We start from the raw sequence: 16976 nt of genomic DNA on the forward strand, positions 1-16976 counted from the left end.
TATATATGTACCACAACTTCTTTATCCATCCATCTGTCGATGGGCATTAAGTTGCTTCCATGACCTGGCTATTGTAAATAGTGCTGCAATGAACATTGGGGTGCATGTGTCTTTTTGAGTTATGGTTTTCTCTGGATATATGCCCAGTAGTGGGATTGCTGGGTAATATGTGAATTCTATTTTTACTTTTTTAAGGAACCACCATACTATTCTCCATAGTGGCTGTATCAATTTACATTCCCATCAACAGTGCAAGAGGGTTCCCTTTTCTCTACACCCTCTCCAGCATTTGTTGTTTGTACATTTTCTGATGATGCCCATTCTAACTGGTGTGACATAATACCTCACTGTAGTTTTGATTTGCATTTCTCTAATAGTTAGTGATGTTCAGGAGCTTTTCATGTGCTTCTTGGCCATCTGGATGTCTTCTTTGGGGAAATGTCTATTTAGGTCTTCTGCCCATTTTTGGATTGGGTTGTTTGTTTTTATAATATTGAGCTGCATGAGCTGTTTATATATTTTGGAGATTCATCCTTTGTCCATTGATTCGTTTGCAAATATTTTCTCCCTTTCTGAGGGTTGTCTTTTCGTCTTGTTTGTAGTTTCCTTTGCTGTACAAAAACTTTTAAGTTTCATTAGGTCCCACTTGTTTATTTTTGTTTTTATTTCCATTACTCTAGGAGGTGGATCAAAAAAGATCTTGCTGTGATTTATGTCAGAGAGTGTTCTTCCTATGTTTTCCTCTAAGAGTTTTATACTGTCCGGTCTTACATCTAGGTCTCGAATCCATTTTGAGTTTATTTTTGTGTATGGTGTTAGGGAGTGTTCTAATTTCATTCTTTTACATGTAGCTGTCCAGTTTTCCCAGAACCACTTATTGAAGACACTGTCTTTTCTCCATTGTATATCCTTGCCTCCTTTGTCATAGGTTAGTTGACCACAGGTGCATGGGTTTATCTCTGGGCTTTCTATCCTGTTCCATTGATCTATCTTTCTGTTTCTGTTCCAGTACCATATTGTCTTGATTACTGTAGCTTTGTAGTATAGTCTGAAGTCTGGGAGCCTGATTCCTCCAGCTCTGTTTTTTTCCCTCAAGACTGTTTGGCTATTCGGGGTCTTTTGTGTCTCCATACAAATTTTAAGATTTTTTGTTTTAGTTCTGTAAAAAATGCCATTGGTAATTTGATAGCGATTGCAGTGAATCTGTAGATTGCTTTGGGTAGTATAGTCATTTTTACAATATTGATTCTTCCAATCCAAGAACATGGTATATCTCTCCATCTGTTGGTATCATCTTTAATTTCTTTCATCAGTGTCTCATAGTTTTCTGCATACAGGTCTTTTGTCTCCCTAGGTAGGTTTATTCCTAGGTATTTTATTCTTTTTGTGGCAATGGTAAATGGGAGTGTTTCCTTAATTTCTCTTTCAGATTTTTCATTGTTAGTGTATAGGAATACAAGAGATTTCTGTGCATTAATTTTGTATCCTGCAACTCTACCAAATTCATTGATTAGCTCTAGTAGTTTTCTGGTGGCATCTTTAGAATTCTCTATGTATAGTATCATGTCATCTGCAGACAGTGGCAGTTTTACTTCTTCTTTTCCAATTTGTATTCCTTTTATTTCTTTTTCTTCTCTGATTGTCATAGCTAGGACTTCCAAAACTATGTTAAATAATAGTGGAGAGAGTGGACATCCTTGTCTTGTTCCTGATCTTAGAGGAAATGCTTTCAGTTTTTTACTATTGAGAATGATGTTTGCTGTGGGTTTGTCATATATGGCCTTTACTATGTTGAGGTAGGATCCCTCTATGCCCACTGTCTGGAGAGTTTTTATCATAAATGGGTGTTGAATTTTGTCAAAAGCTTTTTATGCATCTATTGAGATGATCATATGCTTTTTCCTCTTCAATTTGTTAATATGGTGTATCACATTGATTGATTTGCATATATTGAAGAATCCTTGCATCCCTGGGATAAATCCCACTTGGTCATGGTGTATGATCCTTTTAATGTGTTGTTGGATTCGGTTGGCTAGTATTTTGTTGAGGATTTTTGCATCTATATTCATCAGTGATATTGGTCTGTAATTTTCTCTTTTTGTAGTATCTTTCTCTCGTTTTGGTATCAGGGTGATGGTGGCCTCATAGAATGAGTTTGGGAGTGTTCCTTCCTCTGCAATTTTTTGGACTAGTTTGAGAAGGATGGGTGTTAGCTCTTCTCTAAATGTTTGATAGAATTCACCTGTGAAGCCATCTGGTCCTGGACTTTTGTTTGTTGGAAGATTTTAAATCCCAGTTTCAATTTCATTACTTGTGAGTGGTCTGTTCATAGTTTCTGTTTCTTCCTGGCTCAGTCTTTGAAGGTTATACCTTTCTAAGAATCTGTCCATTTCTTCCAGGTTGTCCATTTTGTTGGCATAGAGTTGCTTGTAGTAGTCTCTTAGGATGCTTTGTACTTCTGCAGTGTCTGTTGTCACTTCTCCTTTTTCATTTATAATTTTATTGATTTGAGTCCTCTCCCTCTTTTTCTTCATGAGTCTAGCTAATGGTTTATCAATTTTGTTTATCTTCTCAAAGAACCAGCTTTTAGTTTTATTGATCTTTGCTCTTGTTTTCTTTGTTTCTATTTCATTTATTTCTGCTCTGATCTTTATGATTTCTTTCCTTCTGCTAACTTTGGGTTTGTTTGTTCTTCTTCCTCTAGTTCCTTTAGGTGTAAGGTTAGATTGTTTATTTGAGATTTTTCTTGTTTCTTGAGGTAGGCTTGTATAGCTATAAACTTCCCTCTTAGAATTGGTTTTGCTGCATCCCATAGGTTTTGGATCGTCGTGTTTGCATTGTCATTTGTCTCTAGGTATTTTTTGATTTCCTCTTTGATTTCTTCAGTGATCTCTTTGTTATTTAGTAACATATTGTTTAGCCTCCATGTATTTGTGTTTTTTACGTTTTTTTCCCTGTAATTCATTTCTAATCTCATAGTGTTGTGGTCAGAAAAGATGCTTGATATGATTTCAGTTTTCTTAAATTTACTGAGGCTTGATTTGTGACCCAAGATGTGATCTATCCTGGAGAGTGTTCCATGTGCACTTGAGAAGAAAGTGTAATCTGCTGTTTTTGGATGGAATGTCCTATAAATATCAACTAAATCTATCTGGTCTGTTGTGTCATTTAAATCTTCTGTTTCCTTATTTATTTTCATTTTGGATGATCTGTCCATTGGTGTAAGTGAGGTGTTAAAGTCCCCCACTATTATTGTGTTACTGTCACTTTCCTCTTTTACAGCTGTTAGCAGTTGCCTTATGTATTGAGGTGCTCCTATGTTGGGTGCATATATATTTATAATTGTTATATCTTCTTCTTGGATTGATCCCTTGATCATTATGTAGTGTCCTTCCTTGTCTCTTGTAACATTCTTTATTTTAAAGTCTATTTTATCTGATATGAGTATTGCTACTCCAGGTTTCTTTTGATTTCCATTTGCATGAAATATCTTTTTCCATCCCCTCACTTTCAGTCTGTATGTGTCCCTAGGTCTGAAGTGGGTCTCTTGTAGACAGTGTATATATGGATCTTGTCTTTGTATCCATTCAGCACGCCTGTGTCTTTTGGTTGGAGGATTTAATCCATTCATGTTTAAGGTAATTATCTATATGTATGTTCCTATGACCATTTTGTTAATTGTTTTGGGTTTGTTTTTGTAGGTCCTTTTCTTCTCTTGTGTTTCCCACTTTAGCATTTGTTGTAGAGCTGGTTTGGTGGTGCTGAATTCTCTTAGCTTTTGCTTGTCTGTAAAGCTTTTGATTTCTCCATCAAATCTAAATGAGATCCTTGCCAGGTAGAGTAATCTTGGTTGTAGGTTTTTCCCTTTCATCACTTTAAGTATATCATGCCACTCCCTTCTGGCTTGTAGAGTTTCTGCTGAGAAACCAGCTGTTAACCTTATGGGAGTTCCCTTGTATGTTATTTGTTCTTTTTCCCTTGATGCTTTCAGTAATTTTTCTTTGTCTTTAATTTTTGCCAGTTTGATTACTATGTGTCTCGGCGTGTTTCTCCTTGGGTTTATCCTGTGTGGGACTCGCTGCGCTTCCTGGACTTGTGTGGCTATTTCCTTTCCCATGTTAGGGATGTTTTCGCCTATAATCTCTTCAAATATTTTCTCTGGTCCTTTCTCTCTCTCTTCTCCTTCTGGGACCCCTATAATGCGAATGTTGTTGTGTTTAATGTTGTCCCAGAGGTCTCTTAGGCTGTCTTCATTTCTTTTCATTCTTTTCTCTTTATTCTGTTCTGCAGCAGTGAATTCCACCATTCTGTCTTCCAGGACACTTCTCCGTTCTTCTGCCTCCGTTATTCTGCTATTGATTCCTTCTAGTGTAGTTTTCATTTCAGTTTTATTGTATTGTTCATCTCTGTTTGTTTGTTCTTTAATTCTTCTAGGTCTTTGTTAAACATTTCTTGCATCTTCTCGATCTTTGCCTCTATTCTTTTTCCCAGGTCCTGGATCATCTTCACTATCATTATTCTGAATTCTTTTTCTGAAAGGTTGCCTATCTCCACTTCATTTAGTTGTTTTTCTGGGGTTCTATCTTGTTCCTTCATCTGGTACATAGCCCTCTGCCTTTTCATCTTGTCTATGTTTCTGTGAATGTGGTTTTTGTTCCACAGGCTGCAGGATTGTAATTCTTCTTGCTTCTGCTGTCTGCCTTCTGGTGGATTAGGCTATCTAAGAGGCTTATGCACATTTCCTGATGGGAGGGACTGGTGGTGGGTAGAGCTGGCTCTTGCTCTGGTGGGCAGGGCTCAGTAAAACTTTAATCCGCTTGTCTGCTGATGGGTGGGGCTGGGATCCCTCCCTGTTGGTTGTTTGGCCTGAGGCGTCCCAACACTGGAGCCTACCCGAACTCTTTGGTGGGGCTAATGGCGGACTCTGGGAGGGCTCACACCAAGGAGTACTTCCCAGAACTTCTGCTGCCAGTGTCCTTGTCCTCACAGTGAGACACAGCCACCCCCTGCCTCTGCAGGAGACCCTCCAACACCAGCAGGTAGGCCTGGTTCAGTCTCCTATGGGTTCACTGCTCCTTCCCCTGGCACCCGATGTGCACACTACTTTGTGTGTGCCCTCCAAGAGTGGAGTCTCTGTTTCCCCCAGTCCTGTTGAAGTCCTGTAATCAAATCCCGCTAGCCTTCAAAGTCTGATTCTCTAGGAATTCTTCCTCCCATTGCCTGACCCCCAGGTTGGGAAGCCTGACGTGGGCCTCAGAACCTTCACTCCAGTGGGTGGACTTCTGTGGTACAAGTGTTCTCTAGTTTGTGAGTCACTGACCCAGCAGTTATGGGATTTGATTTTATTGTGATTGCGCCCCTCCTACCGTCTCATTGTGGGTTCTCCTTTGTCTTTGGATGTGGGGTATCTTTTTTGGTCAGTTCCAGTGTCTTCCTGTGGATGATTGTTCAGCAGTTAGCTGTGGTTCCAGTGCTCTCACAAGAGGGAGTGAGAGCACGTCCTTCTGCTCCGCCATCTTGAACCAGTCTCCCTCAAATTACTCTTTTATCATATGCCATTTGTCATCAGCGTTTTTGAAAGAAAGAATATATCATGGTATTCTGTGGAAAAACATGAACAACAGCTACTCTGAGTCAAAAAAATAGTTCAGAAGAATGAAGATGCGTTAGGGATACCTTAACTGATTTTGTATATATTCTTTTTATGTGTACACTATGTGATATATGACAAAACCAGCCAAAATAAGTCTTTAAAAAACTTCTTTAATACAAAATAAAAATTCTAAGTGGTAAGGCATTGTTTTATAGTTAATTGGCAGCTTTTTTCTTTGTATACATAAAATAATGGTGTGACTTACAATCACTGGTGTCCTAGATTCAAAGAAATATGATAGTGTTATTTTGTGATTAAATATGCCAGGCATTAAGAGCATGTACCTTCCTAATACATGTTGTGTCATTTATATTTGTGTTTATTTCTAATCTTATATTAAACTACAGGCTCTTTGAGGGCAGAATTTGTGTTTGTTTTATCTTTGTTTCCCTTACAACACCTAGTACGATGCTTTATAACATATACACATAAAATAAATACTTAATAAATAAGTGGATTAAAATATGAAGTATTATACAATAAGTGCCACAGGAAGGTAAAGTACTATATGAGTGAACATCTACTAGTACATTCTCAATTAACTGCTTAACTGCAGTGTGTTAGAACTGTATTTATATATGGTATTTGGTCCGGTCCTTGGGCTGAATCTCAACTTAGGCCAGTGTTTTTTGAACCAACTATAAATGATCCTAATAGAATTCTATAAATTTAGGTCTGGTTGCTGACTACATTTACGAGGAAATGTGGTGACTCATCTTGATTGAATCATAGAAAGTAGTAAATAAAGCCTTTGCCTTAGAGAACAGATGACAGTGACTTTCCCTAATGATGCTAAGATTATACAGGAGATCAGGCAAATGCCCGTCTCTAAGAAATATAGTACTTTTAAAAATAGCCCTGTTTTTTTTCCCCTTCAATCAATCTCAATACACCTACAATAAAAAACAGCCTGGGGAATAAAAAACAGCTTAGGGAATTATGTTTATGCGATATTTTCTAGTTTTTAACCCTTATTCTTTGGGCTATAAGTACAAGAAATAACATAAGCATTTTTCTTCAGTCAGCTAAATAGCTCTACTTCTGATTCAAATAAGTTTGTTTCCATTTTTTCTCTGGCAGTGCTTGTGTGTTTACTTGGCATGGAAAAGCACTATGGTAGTCCACACTACTGTTCAACAAATCTCTTTCTAGATACATGATAGGATTGTACATTCTTTCCCTGTTGAAGTTAGGTGTGGTCATGTGACTTTTTTGTCCAATAAAATGAGACCACTAATGACATGAAGCTTTAAGAGCAAGTACAAAATTTACCACACTTCCTTTATCCTGAGGCAGCAACTAATAGAAGCACAAAGATGGAGCCTCCCTTAGCCTAAGTCCCTGAGTGAGGATAGCATAGTGCCAGGTCCCCGTCATATTTGACCAGCTCATAGACACATAGTACGTTTTGTGCCAGTAAGATTGTGGGGTTATTAGATAAGCATAACCTAGCTTATCATGATTAATATAGTCTTCACCCCAAAACAGTGGGCTTTAGTGGTAACTAAAAGAATATAACAGATTTGATGTGCTGGTATTGGCCCAGTATTTTTTTTTCTTCCTTATGGAAATATTTATTTACACAGCTTCTCTAAGCTAATATTCATCACAAGGTGAATAGAAAGAGTCAATTCCATACATCAAAATACTTTTCTTTGAATTACAGTCTTTTGTCAAGACATTTTGATATACTTCTATGAGATGTCCTTTCATCTGGCAACAATAGAATTGCCAATTCATTCTTGCATTTATTCTTTTATTCAACAAACTTTTTTGAATGCCCATTATTTGCCAGGTGCTAAGACTAGGAAGATGTTCAAGGCACTCTAGATAGTTTGGTGGAAGTGGCAGAAGGTAAGCAGGGCTAAAAACTATAAGGCAGTTTGTTCTTCTGAAGTCTAGGTGCTTCACTGGTTTCATACGTGATACATACCTGTTTCATTTTAAAATAGTTAAACTACATTTAAAATTTAACTTCACAAGTACCATATCCAAGGTGACATAGATCAAATTTTGCCACTGCTGAGACCACCAACATCTTACCTTAGAAGTTAGAAGTTTCTTTACCATAGCTAGTATAGAAACTGTTTAAGAAATAAGAAATTAAGTGCCATCAAAAAGTTTAATTCTTGACATATATACACCATCAAGTGTAAAATAGATAGCTAGTGGGAAGCAGCTGCATAGCACAGGGAGAGCAGCTTGGTGCTTTGTGACCACCTAGAGGGGTGGGATAGGGAGGGTGGGAGGGAGACGTAAGGAAGGGATATGGGGATATATGTATACATATAGCTGATTCACTTTGTTATACAGCAGAAACTAACACAACATTGTAAAGCAATTATACTTCAATAAAGATGTTAAAAAATAAATTAAAAAATTTTTTTAAAGTTTAATTCTCCCAATTATCATAGAAGAAAAAAATTTTTATCACATTATCAGGTAGTTTCCAGCAGCTGTATTTTACAAATTAAAAAATTAAAAGCTGAATTCTGTTTCTGGTCTTCATTATAAGAATCTGTGTATCTTTTGCAAAGGCAGTGCAGGTGAGTTAGGAGACAGCAAGGTTCCCTTTTGGTTCTTTTTCCCATCACTTTCTGCCTTTTCATTCTAGGGGTTCTTCAGCAAGCGCCTGAAAGGCTCCATCAAGAGGACCAAAAGCCAATCAAAGCTTGACCGAAACACGAGCTTTCGGCTTCCCTCCCTTCGCAATACAGATGACAGGTAGGAGTTCACTTGCTTAAAACAAAGAAAGCAATTTTACAGTGCATTTTGATAAGGCATTTCGGTCTTCATTAACTTTGCATCGATGATAGTTGGAAAGATCCAATACAAAATTTACTTTTTTGTCTTGCTCATATTGAGGCAAGGTACAAAATATTGGCTTAAATATCCAACCAGTTTAAAAATCTTACAATATTAGAGAGTGTGTGGATACCTAAGAACAAATTTAAGAATCGGTTGTGCTGTTTCTGTCGAATCAAGTTCTAGTGGTCAGAGGTGTATCTTTCTTTTGTAGGATGACCATAAGGGATGATGATGGCTGTAGCTAACATTTTTTTTTTCATCTTTTCTTTTTAAATTTTATTTATTTATTTATTTATGGCTGTGTTGGGTCTTCGTTTCTGTGCGAGGGCTTTCTCTAATTGCGGCAAGCGGGGGCCACTCTTCATCGCGGTGCGCGGGCCTCTCACTATCGCAGCCTCTCTTGCTGCGGAGCATAGGCTCCAGACGCGCAGGCTCAGTAGCTGTGGCTCACAGGCCTAGTTGCTCCGCGGCATGTGGGATCTTCCCAGACCAGGGCTCGAACCCGTGTCCCCTGCATTGGCAGGCAGATTCTCAACCACTGCACCACAAGGGAAGCCCCAGCTAACATTTTTTGAGCACTGTACTAAGTGCTTTATATGCATTATCTTATTTAATCTTAATAATAACCCTGTAAGAGAAATATTAATATTGTCACCATTTTATAGATGACAAGTCTGAGGAACAGAGAAGTTAAGTAATCTTGCCCAAGGTTATACTGCTTAGTAAATAGCAAAAATGGTATTTAAACTTGGGCAATTTGGCTCTAAGAGTCCATGGTCTTCACTGCTACATTGTTCTTTGTGTATAGTATATGGACTCGGCCTCATTAATTTGCAGTCACATCTAGAAGATATGTGTGAAAAGGAGGCCTGGATTTCAATAATTAGGACTACCAGCTTAAGCAAACCTCAAATGCATGGCTTGCTAAGGATAACAACCCTCTAAAATGATTGAATGTATACTAGGACACATTTGTAATACTTCATGTCTCTACAATGTTCAAAATTTAGGAAATGGTACTTGTGTCTTGACACATCACCACCATCACCAGTATTTATTGAGTGCTTACTCTGTGCCAAGTATTTTTAATGTAGTATCTTATGTAATACAGCCCTAGATACTATTATTATCCTCATTTTACAGATAAGGAACTAAGGCAAAATAGATTGAGAAACTTGCCCAAGGTCACACAGCTAAGTAGTAGAGCTTCGATTTAAACTCATGTCTGCCTTTCATAATGATACTCTTATTTATACTTGGGTGTTTTTTTTTTTACTTTTGGTAATAAGTCCATTATTTCCAGTTATCTGCATAACAAACAGAAATATAGATTATAATCTCTATAATGGCAGATTATAGATTTGCCAGGCAGAGAATTACTCTCGTTTTATATGTGAAGTAACTTGTCCCCCATACTGAGTTGATAAGAGGCTACTGCTTTATCAGCTCTTCTTATCCCTGAACCACGTTAGAGATGTTCTGTGAAATTTGCAAGTATGTTCAATTTGCGGTGTAATTGTATTGTTAAATATCTCTTTTATACCTTTTTGTTTTAAGGTAATCGTTAAAAAAAGATCTTTTATTCTCATATTTTTCCCTTAGATTTTACTGTATAGCACAGGGAACTATATATATATATAACTGAATCACTTTGTTGTACAGCAGAAATTAACACAACATTGTAAATCAACTATACATCAATTTTAAAAAATTACTTTTATCATTCAAACAACCATTTACATTTTATCAGTATGATGGATGAATAGTAATAATAAACACATATACAGTATGTACTATGTGCCATACACTGTTCTAAGCACTTTACATAAATGAAATCGTTTAATCAACGTAACAACCCTAGTTACAGTCATGACCTCATTTTGAAGATGGGAAAACTGAAACAGAGAAATTAGTAAATTGCACAAGTTCACACAGCTTAGAAAATGGCAGTACTGCGGTTCCAATCCAAGAATTCTAGCTCTTGAGTCTACATTTTTTAATTTATGCTATATTGCCTCTCACAAAAAAAGGCAGGTGGGGGGCATTTCTTTGTTTTAATTTGTAGTTACCTAATGCCTACTAAGTTGAACATCTTTTCACAAGTTTTCTTCTTCTGTGACTTGCTTATTCATCCCTTTGCCATTCTTCTATTGAGCTATTTGTCCTTTTTCTTATGGTTTGGAGTAGTGCTTTATTATTACCAGGGATTGTAAGCCACTATTATGCACGTTGTTAAAATTTTCTTCCAGTCTGTTTCTTGTGTTTTTAAATCATGTCTCTAAATTATATAGAAGTTTTAGATTTTCATTTGGTCCAACATGTCAGTCTTTTTCTTTGTTGGCTTACCTGGCCAAATTTGACCAGAACACTGAACTCAAGAAGCCAGGGATCTCTTTCTCATTAAATTTCTCATTATGATGCTGTTCAAATCACTATATCTCACTTCTTCAGGAGGAGGAAATATTCTACCTGGGGTATTAGGAGGATAATGAAGTAGTGATCATGATATTTTGAATTCTTCAGGCTTTTTGATAACAACAAACCTTATCTGCACTGATTACATTTTAAAAAGATAAAATTATCCTCATGAGGTCTGAATTACTGCTTTCAGATGGCAGAAAAACAGTTGTAAATGAGTTAATTTCATCTAAAGAAAGTTATTTCATTACTACATATGATCAGTAAGCTTTTCTGTGCAAAAGAACATAGGGTATTTTAACATGCAGACTTAATTGATCAAAAAGACCCTCCAGGTTTGTCTAGCCCAATGATCTGCAAATCGTAGACTCTGCTCTAAGGCCCTGATGGAATTTGGTACCAATGTTGCTTTGGGGATCAATTTATAATGATCCTTAAACTCAGAATTTCCTTTGTGAAGTTGTGGGGCATAGGCATAAGGAGTAAAACTTTGCCAAATAATTAATATTTTTAAGAACCAAATTTCTTGTTACACAGTAACATATCTAATTGTGACAGTTATGTACAGACTAGAAAGCCATTTGCTACCAGGGAATGTAGAGTACTAAAGACACAGCCCCAACCTCAAGGTGTCCAGTAGAAGAAGTAAATATTCAGGAAGAAATGGTATAGGGGAGGTGAGATTACTTCTTGTTAGGTGGACCAAGAAAGACCTTAGAGGGCAGTGGCCTGTGAGCTGAACCTTAAAAAAGCAGGTATTATTTGAACTGAGAAACAGACACATGGAGAGAGCATTCCTCAGAATGGAAATAATAAGCAAAAGAAGAAAACAGGAAACTACAGAGCTTGAAAAGAAATACTGAGTAGTTCATGGTATATAAAAGAGTGAGGTAGGAAATGATTGGAAAGGTAAAGTTCCAATTTTTACTTTGATAGGTAAAAAGCTTTGTGTTTTTTTGTCTTAAAAATGACTCAATATAAGAAACAGAAATATGAACTCCATCTTTGATGAAACTAGGATAAATCTGAAGATAGATTACTTAAAACTAGAGGAAGATCAGACATAGTTGCCTGCAGAAGGAAATTCTGAAAAAAAGTCTATCACTTAATGATTCAGATCAGTTGCTAATTAAGAGATACTCAAAACAGTAATGGCTTAAACAAGGTAAAGTTATATTTTCCTCACCTATAAGAAGTCTGAGGGTGGGCAGTCTAGGACTAAGGGTTCAGGGCTCTTTGTGGGCTTTTTCCTCTGCCATTCTCAAGATCTTCAAGGATCTCTTTATGAACACAAGTTAGCTACTGGAGCTCTAACCATAGCATCCATGTTTCAGGTACCAGAAAAGAGGGACCCATAAAAGGACACCTGTCTTCCAACCAAGTTATCTCCCTTTAGAGCAATTTCCCCGAAACCTCACCCAGTGGCTTCTCATTGTCACTTTTATCTGCAAGAGAGACTGAGAAACGTTATATATGGGTACGTTGTTGCCCCCAATAATACAGGAGTCTGTTATTAAGGAAGGAGGAAAAGATGGGCATTAGGAAGACAGCTAGCATCTCTAACATAAGAAAGACATTGATTTACCCACTCACCCCCAGAACTCTGGAAAGATTCAGCTCCCACCCAGCTCTAGCAGGCCAGCAGCCAGGCTTACATTCATCACACAGCAAATTTGAGAAACTGAACCAGATAAAAAGACCTACAGATACCAACATTTATGTTCCCCCATTACAATTTCAGCTGGTAATTCTACTCCTAAGTATATCCAAGAGAAATGAAAAACGTATGTCCCCATAAAAATTTGTAACATGAATGTTCATAAACATTATTTATAGTAGCCCCTAAAGTGGTAATGACCCAAATGTCCATCAACTGATGAATGGATATACAAAACATGATATATCCATGCAATGCAATATTATTCAGTCATAAAAAGGAATGAAGTACTAATACATGCTACAACATGGACAAACCTTGAAAACTTTATGCAAAGTGGAAGAAGCCAATCACAAAACACCATATAATGTACAATTCCATTTATGTGAAATGTCCAGAATAGGCAAATCTATGGAGACAGTAGATTAATGGTTGCCAGAGGCTGGGGATATAGGGCAGGGGAAAGTGATGAATGAAGAATGACTTCTAATAGACATAAAGTTTCTTTTTGGAGTGATGAAATGTTTTAAGCTTAGCCTGTGGTGATAATTGCACAACTCTGAATATACTGAAAATGGTACACTTTAAATGGGTAGATTTTATGGTATGTTAATTATATCTCAATAAAGATGTTAAATTTTTTTTAAAAAAAACAGCTGGCCAGGAAGTACTCTGCAATGAAGCTCACTAATCTGTAAGCTCTATTCCAGCACACAAAGCTTCCACTGAGTTCTTTAGTGCTTTAATCTTAAATGTAAACAGATGGCCAAGAATCTCCAGATATTTGAGGAAATTCTTCAACATGAAAGGCAGAGAGAAAAACAAATAAATAGGAGAGAGAAAAAAGAACCCAGAAGAAACAGAGACAATGCATAGAGTCAAAAACAACTTCAAAGCACAATAAATATTTTCAGAAGATAAGATAGTGCATCTATGAAACAATAAGATGCTATAAGAAAAGGAACCTCAAAGAAACAAGAAAGAGAGCTTGGAAATTGAAATATAAAAGCTAAAGTCAAGTCAATCTCCCAGAAAGTGGAACAGAAAATCAATCCAGAAGATTCTAGTAAAAGAAAAATTTGATTAGAAAACTTTGGAGAGGAAATTGTCAAAGAAATAATACAAGAAAATTTCCCAAAACAAGAAAATATAAATATCCAGATTGGAAAGGCCACCAAATTCCCAATACAGTGAATGAAAAATGACAAAAGACTTTCCAACACACACACACACACACACACACACACCAATTCACATCACCATGAAAGAGCACAACACCAAGGGTTTAAAAAAAAATCTTAAAAGCTTCTAGAAAGAAAAAATAGGTTACATACAAAGCAGGTATGAAAGCATTGCATTGGAATTCTCAATAGAATATTGAAAATCAAAAGTCAGTGGAGCAGTGTTTTCAAAATTCTGAGTGGAGGTTATTTTCGACCCAGTATTGCATACACAGGACAGAATGTCAGATGAGGAGTTTGGATTTTATTGTATAAGCAATGGGGGGTCTTTAAACATTTTTGAGCATGGAAGTGACCTAATCAGAATTGTGCCAATTATAGATTTGTCCAACAATGGAATTTCAAATGACTTGGTTTGCAGAGAGTAAGTTTGGGAGACCAATTAGCAAAAAAAAAAAAAGCTATTGTAGGAAATAAGAAAGGCTCTAAAGAGGGTAGTTGGCAGTGGGAATGAAGAGTCAGAGACAAGATAGGAGAAACATTTTAGAGGCAAAATCAATAGGATGTCACAAAGTCATCATTGTTCCAAAGCCATCTAATCAGATAAAAGCCAGTAAAGTGATTTCCTAGAATCAATATTGGCAGCATTTTCACATTAAAACCATGTCATGTGGAAGGGTGTTGGGACAGGAGAGGACTCTGCTATTTCTGCCTTATATTGAAATGCACTTTGAAAAGTTTGAAAAACTAGGAAATGCTGAAAAAACGTGGTTATACAGCATTGTCAGGCATTCCAGGATTTCGAATGCCTGTCAGGTTGCCAACCTTGCTCTGGAAGTGCTACTTAAATTTACCAAGTCTTGAGGTAAAGATAAGCACATGGAATAGAATTTTCTCAACTCCTTCAAACGTCCTTCAAGTAAAAACCTTTGCAGTAATGTCTTCAATTCTGAGGCTCACTGACAAAGCATGGTTTTAAAGTAGTCTGCTTATTCTTTGTCAGGAGATACCTAAGAATAAGTGTAGTGTTCATTTGTAGGGTGTATACACTCAGCTTCTTGAGTTTCTCCTAATTAGAACTAATTTTTTAACTTTTTTTTTTTAATTTGTATACTCACAAGAAGTTGTAGAGTCTTGCAGGCACTTCCCCCAGTAGTGATATCTTATAACTGTAGTGTAATATCAAAACCAGGTAATTGACATTGGTACAATACTGTTAACTAGACTACAAATTTTGTTTTTCACCAATTTTTATGTGCACTCATTTGTGTGTGTTTATAATTCTATGCAATTTAATCCTATGTATAGATTTGCATAACCACCACCACAATCAAGATACAGAATTATTCCATTACCAGAAAAGAACTCCCTCTGCTACTCTTTACAGTCATACCCACCTCCCCACACCCATCCCTGTCCCCTAGCAACCACTTTTTGTTTTCTACCTCTATGGTTTTGTTATTTCAAGAATGTTATATAAATGGAATCATATAGTGTGTAGCCATTTAAGATTGGCTTTTTTTTTTTCACTAAATAAAATGCCCTTGAAATCCCTCCAAATTGTTGCATCTATCAATAGTTTGTTTCTTGTTATTGCTGAGTAGTATTCCATTTTATGGATGTATCAAAATTTGTTAACCAATCACCTACTGGAGAACATTGGTTTCTGATTTTTAGCTATTAGGAATAAAGCTGCTGTGAACAGTTGTGTACACATAAGTTTTCACTTCCCTGCAGTAAATACGCAAGCATGCAATTGCTGGGTTGTATGATACGTACTTGTTTAGGTTTAGAGGAAACTGCCGAACTATTTTCCAGAGTACCTGTACAATTTTACATTCCCACCAGCAATTTTTATGGGTTTTGTGTGTGTGTGTGTCCCCCAAGACATTTTCACCTCTGTTTTCTTTTAGAAGTTTTATGATTTTTAGCTTTTATATTTAGGTCTATGATCCATTTAGTTAATCCATGGTTACTCTAAATCAAAGGTCTTGACTCAGAGCCTATTGGTGTTCACTTCGAGATAGTAATCAAAACTGCATACTTACCCCAGCCAAGCCAATTGCAGACAGTCTGCTTTTGGAGAAGGAAGTATTATAAACTACTTACTTCTCTCTTCGCATCTACTCTTCGCATCCAGCTTAACTACCCGCGGTTTTAGGTGCCCTCCAGATTTGGGGCAAGGGGAGAGACAGAAAGGAGGGGAAAGGGAATAAGAAAAGTTTTAGTACTGTCTTAGCCTTCCATAATGCTCTCTGAGTCTGGCAGATGTTTAAAGCTGACTCTTCTATCATGAGATACTTTGAAGAATGCTTCAGAAATGTCTCATCTTTGAGGAACTCTCATCTATGGTTTTTTTGAGTTTCATGGTTACATTTCTATTCTAGGTGTTCAGTTGCAACTCCTTCCACAGTTTCTAGGAAGGAATTTTTGCCGTTCTAGTCTTCACCCTTCCAATCCTCTGGTCTACAGGAAATATTCACACATCCTTTGCCCTGACAAACCTCTAGGAGTGCAGCCTAATCCAAAAGTATCAACTTGGGCTGTGCTACCAACAGTTAGTCATTTCTCATCCTCTAGATTTCCTAGATAAAATCAAACCCCACCTTGTATGCATTCCCTACCAATATCCCTTGTGTATGTTGGGGGCAGGGTGGGGATGGGAGGGATGAGCCTCACAGCTTTCTCCAAAAATTCTCTCTCACAAAATCCTTTCCCTTCTCCATACTCTCACCACTTTTTATAGTCCTGCTCTGACTGAGAGGTTCAAGGTAATGGAATCGGTTCCAAAACATTTCCTTTGTAGATTCTACAGTTTGGTACTTCACTGCGGCATGCACCTGTTTTATCTTAGAGTCTCAATTTGAAACTTCAATTTTAATATCTCATCACATATGTATATAATACTTTTACTAATCTATAATCTTGAGCATAACGTACAAAATGGAACATGGTTCTGTCCATTCCCTAACTCTCAGCATTATCTCCTACCACTCCTACCAGAAGTCCATCACCTACTTACTAAACTGTTTCATATTTCTCTACTTTTAATCTTGCTGCCCTCTCTATCCCAAATACCATATCCTATTCCTACACCGTGTCCTTTGACAGGCTTACTTCTAATTCATACTTATGCAACAGTACCCAAGTCAGGAGTCATATGCTCCCTGACTTGTTTTCCTTGTTCTTCCTGTGCATCATTCTAGACTAAGCACCTATCCCATATACCCACCCATGGCCAACTGTATACACCTTATTA

At 37.0% G+C, this 16976-nt stretch overlaps 1 protein-coding gene across 5 annotated transcripts in view; it reads left to right on the plus strand.

Moving 5' to 3' along the window:
- The window catches only part of RASAL2 (RAS protein activator like 2), a 396742-nt gene that overhangs the window by 333843 nt on the left and 45923 nt on the right, over positions 1-16976 (plus strand). For all 5 annotated transcript variants that reach the window (XM_057544819.1, XM_057544820.1, XM_007172943.3 and 2 more), the window contains one exon: positions 8268-8377. In XM_057544819.1, coding sequence (XP_057400802.1) covers positions 8268-8377 — 110 coding nt within the window. The remainder of the gene's footprint in view (positions 1-8267; positions 8378-16976) is intronic.

The sequence above is a fragment of the Balaenoptera acutorostrata genome, chromosome 1, assembly GCF_949987535.1.
Source record: "Balaenoptera acutorostrata chromosome 1, mBalAcu1.1, whole genome shotgun sequence".
Classification (NCBI taxonomy): domain Eukaryota; kingdom Metazoa; phylum Chordata; class Mammalia; order Artiodactyla; family Balaenopteridae; genus Balaenoptera; species Balaenoptera acutorostrata.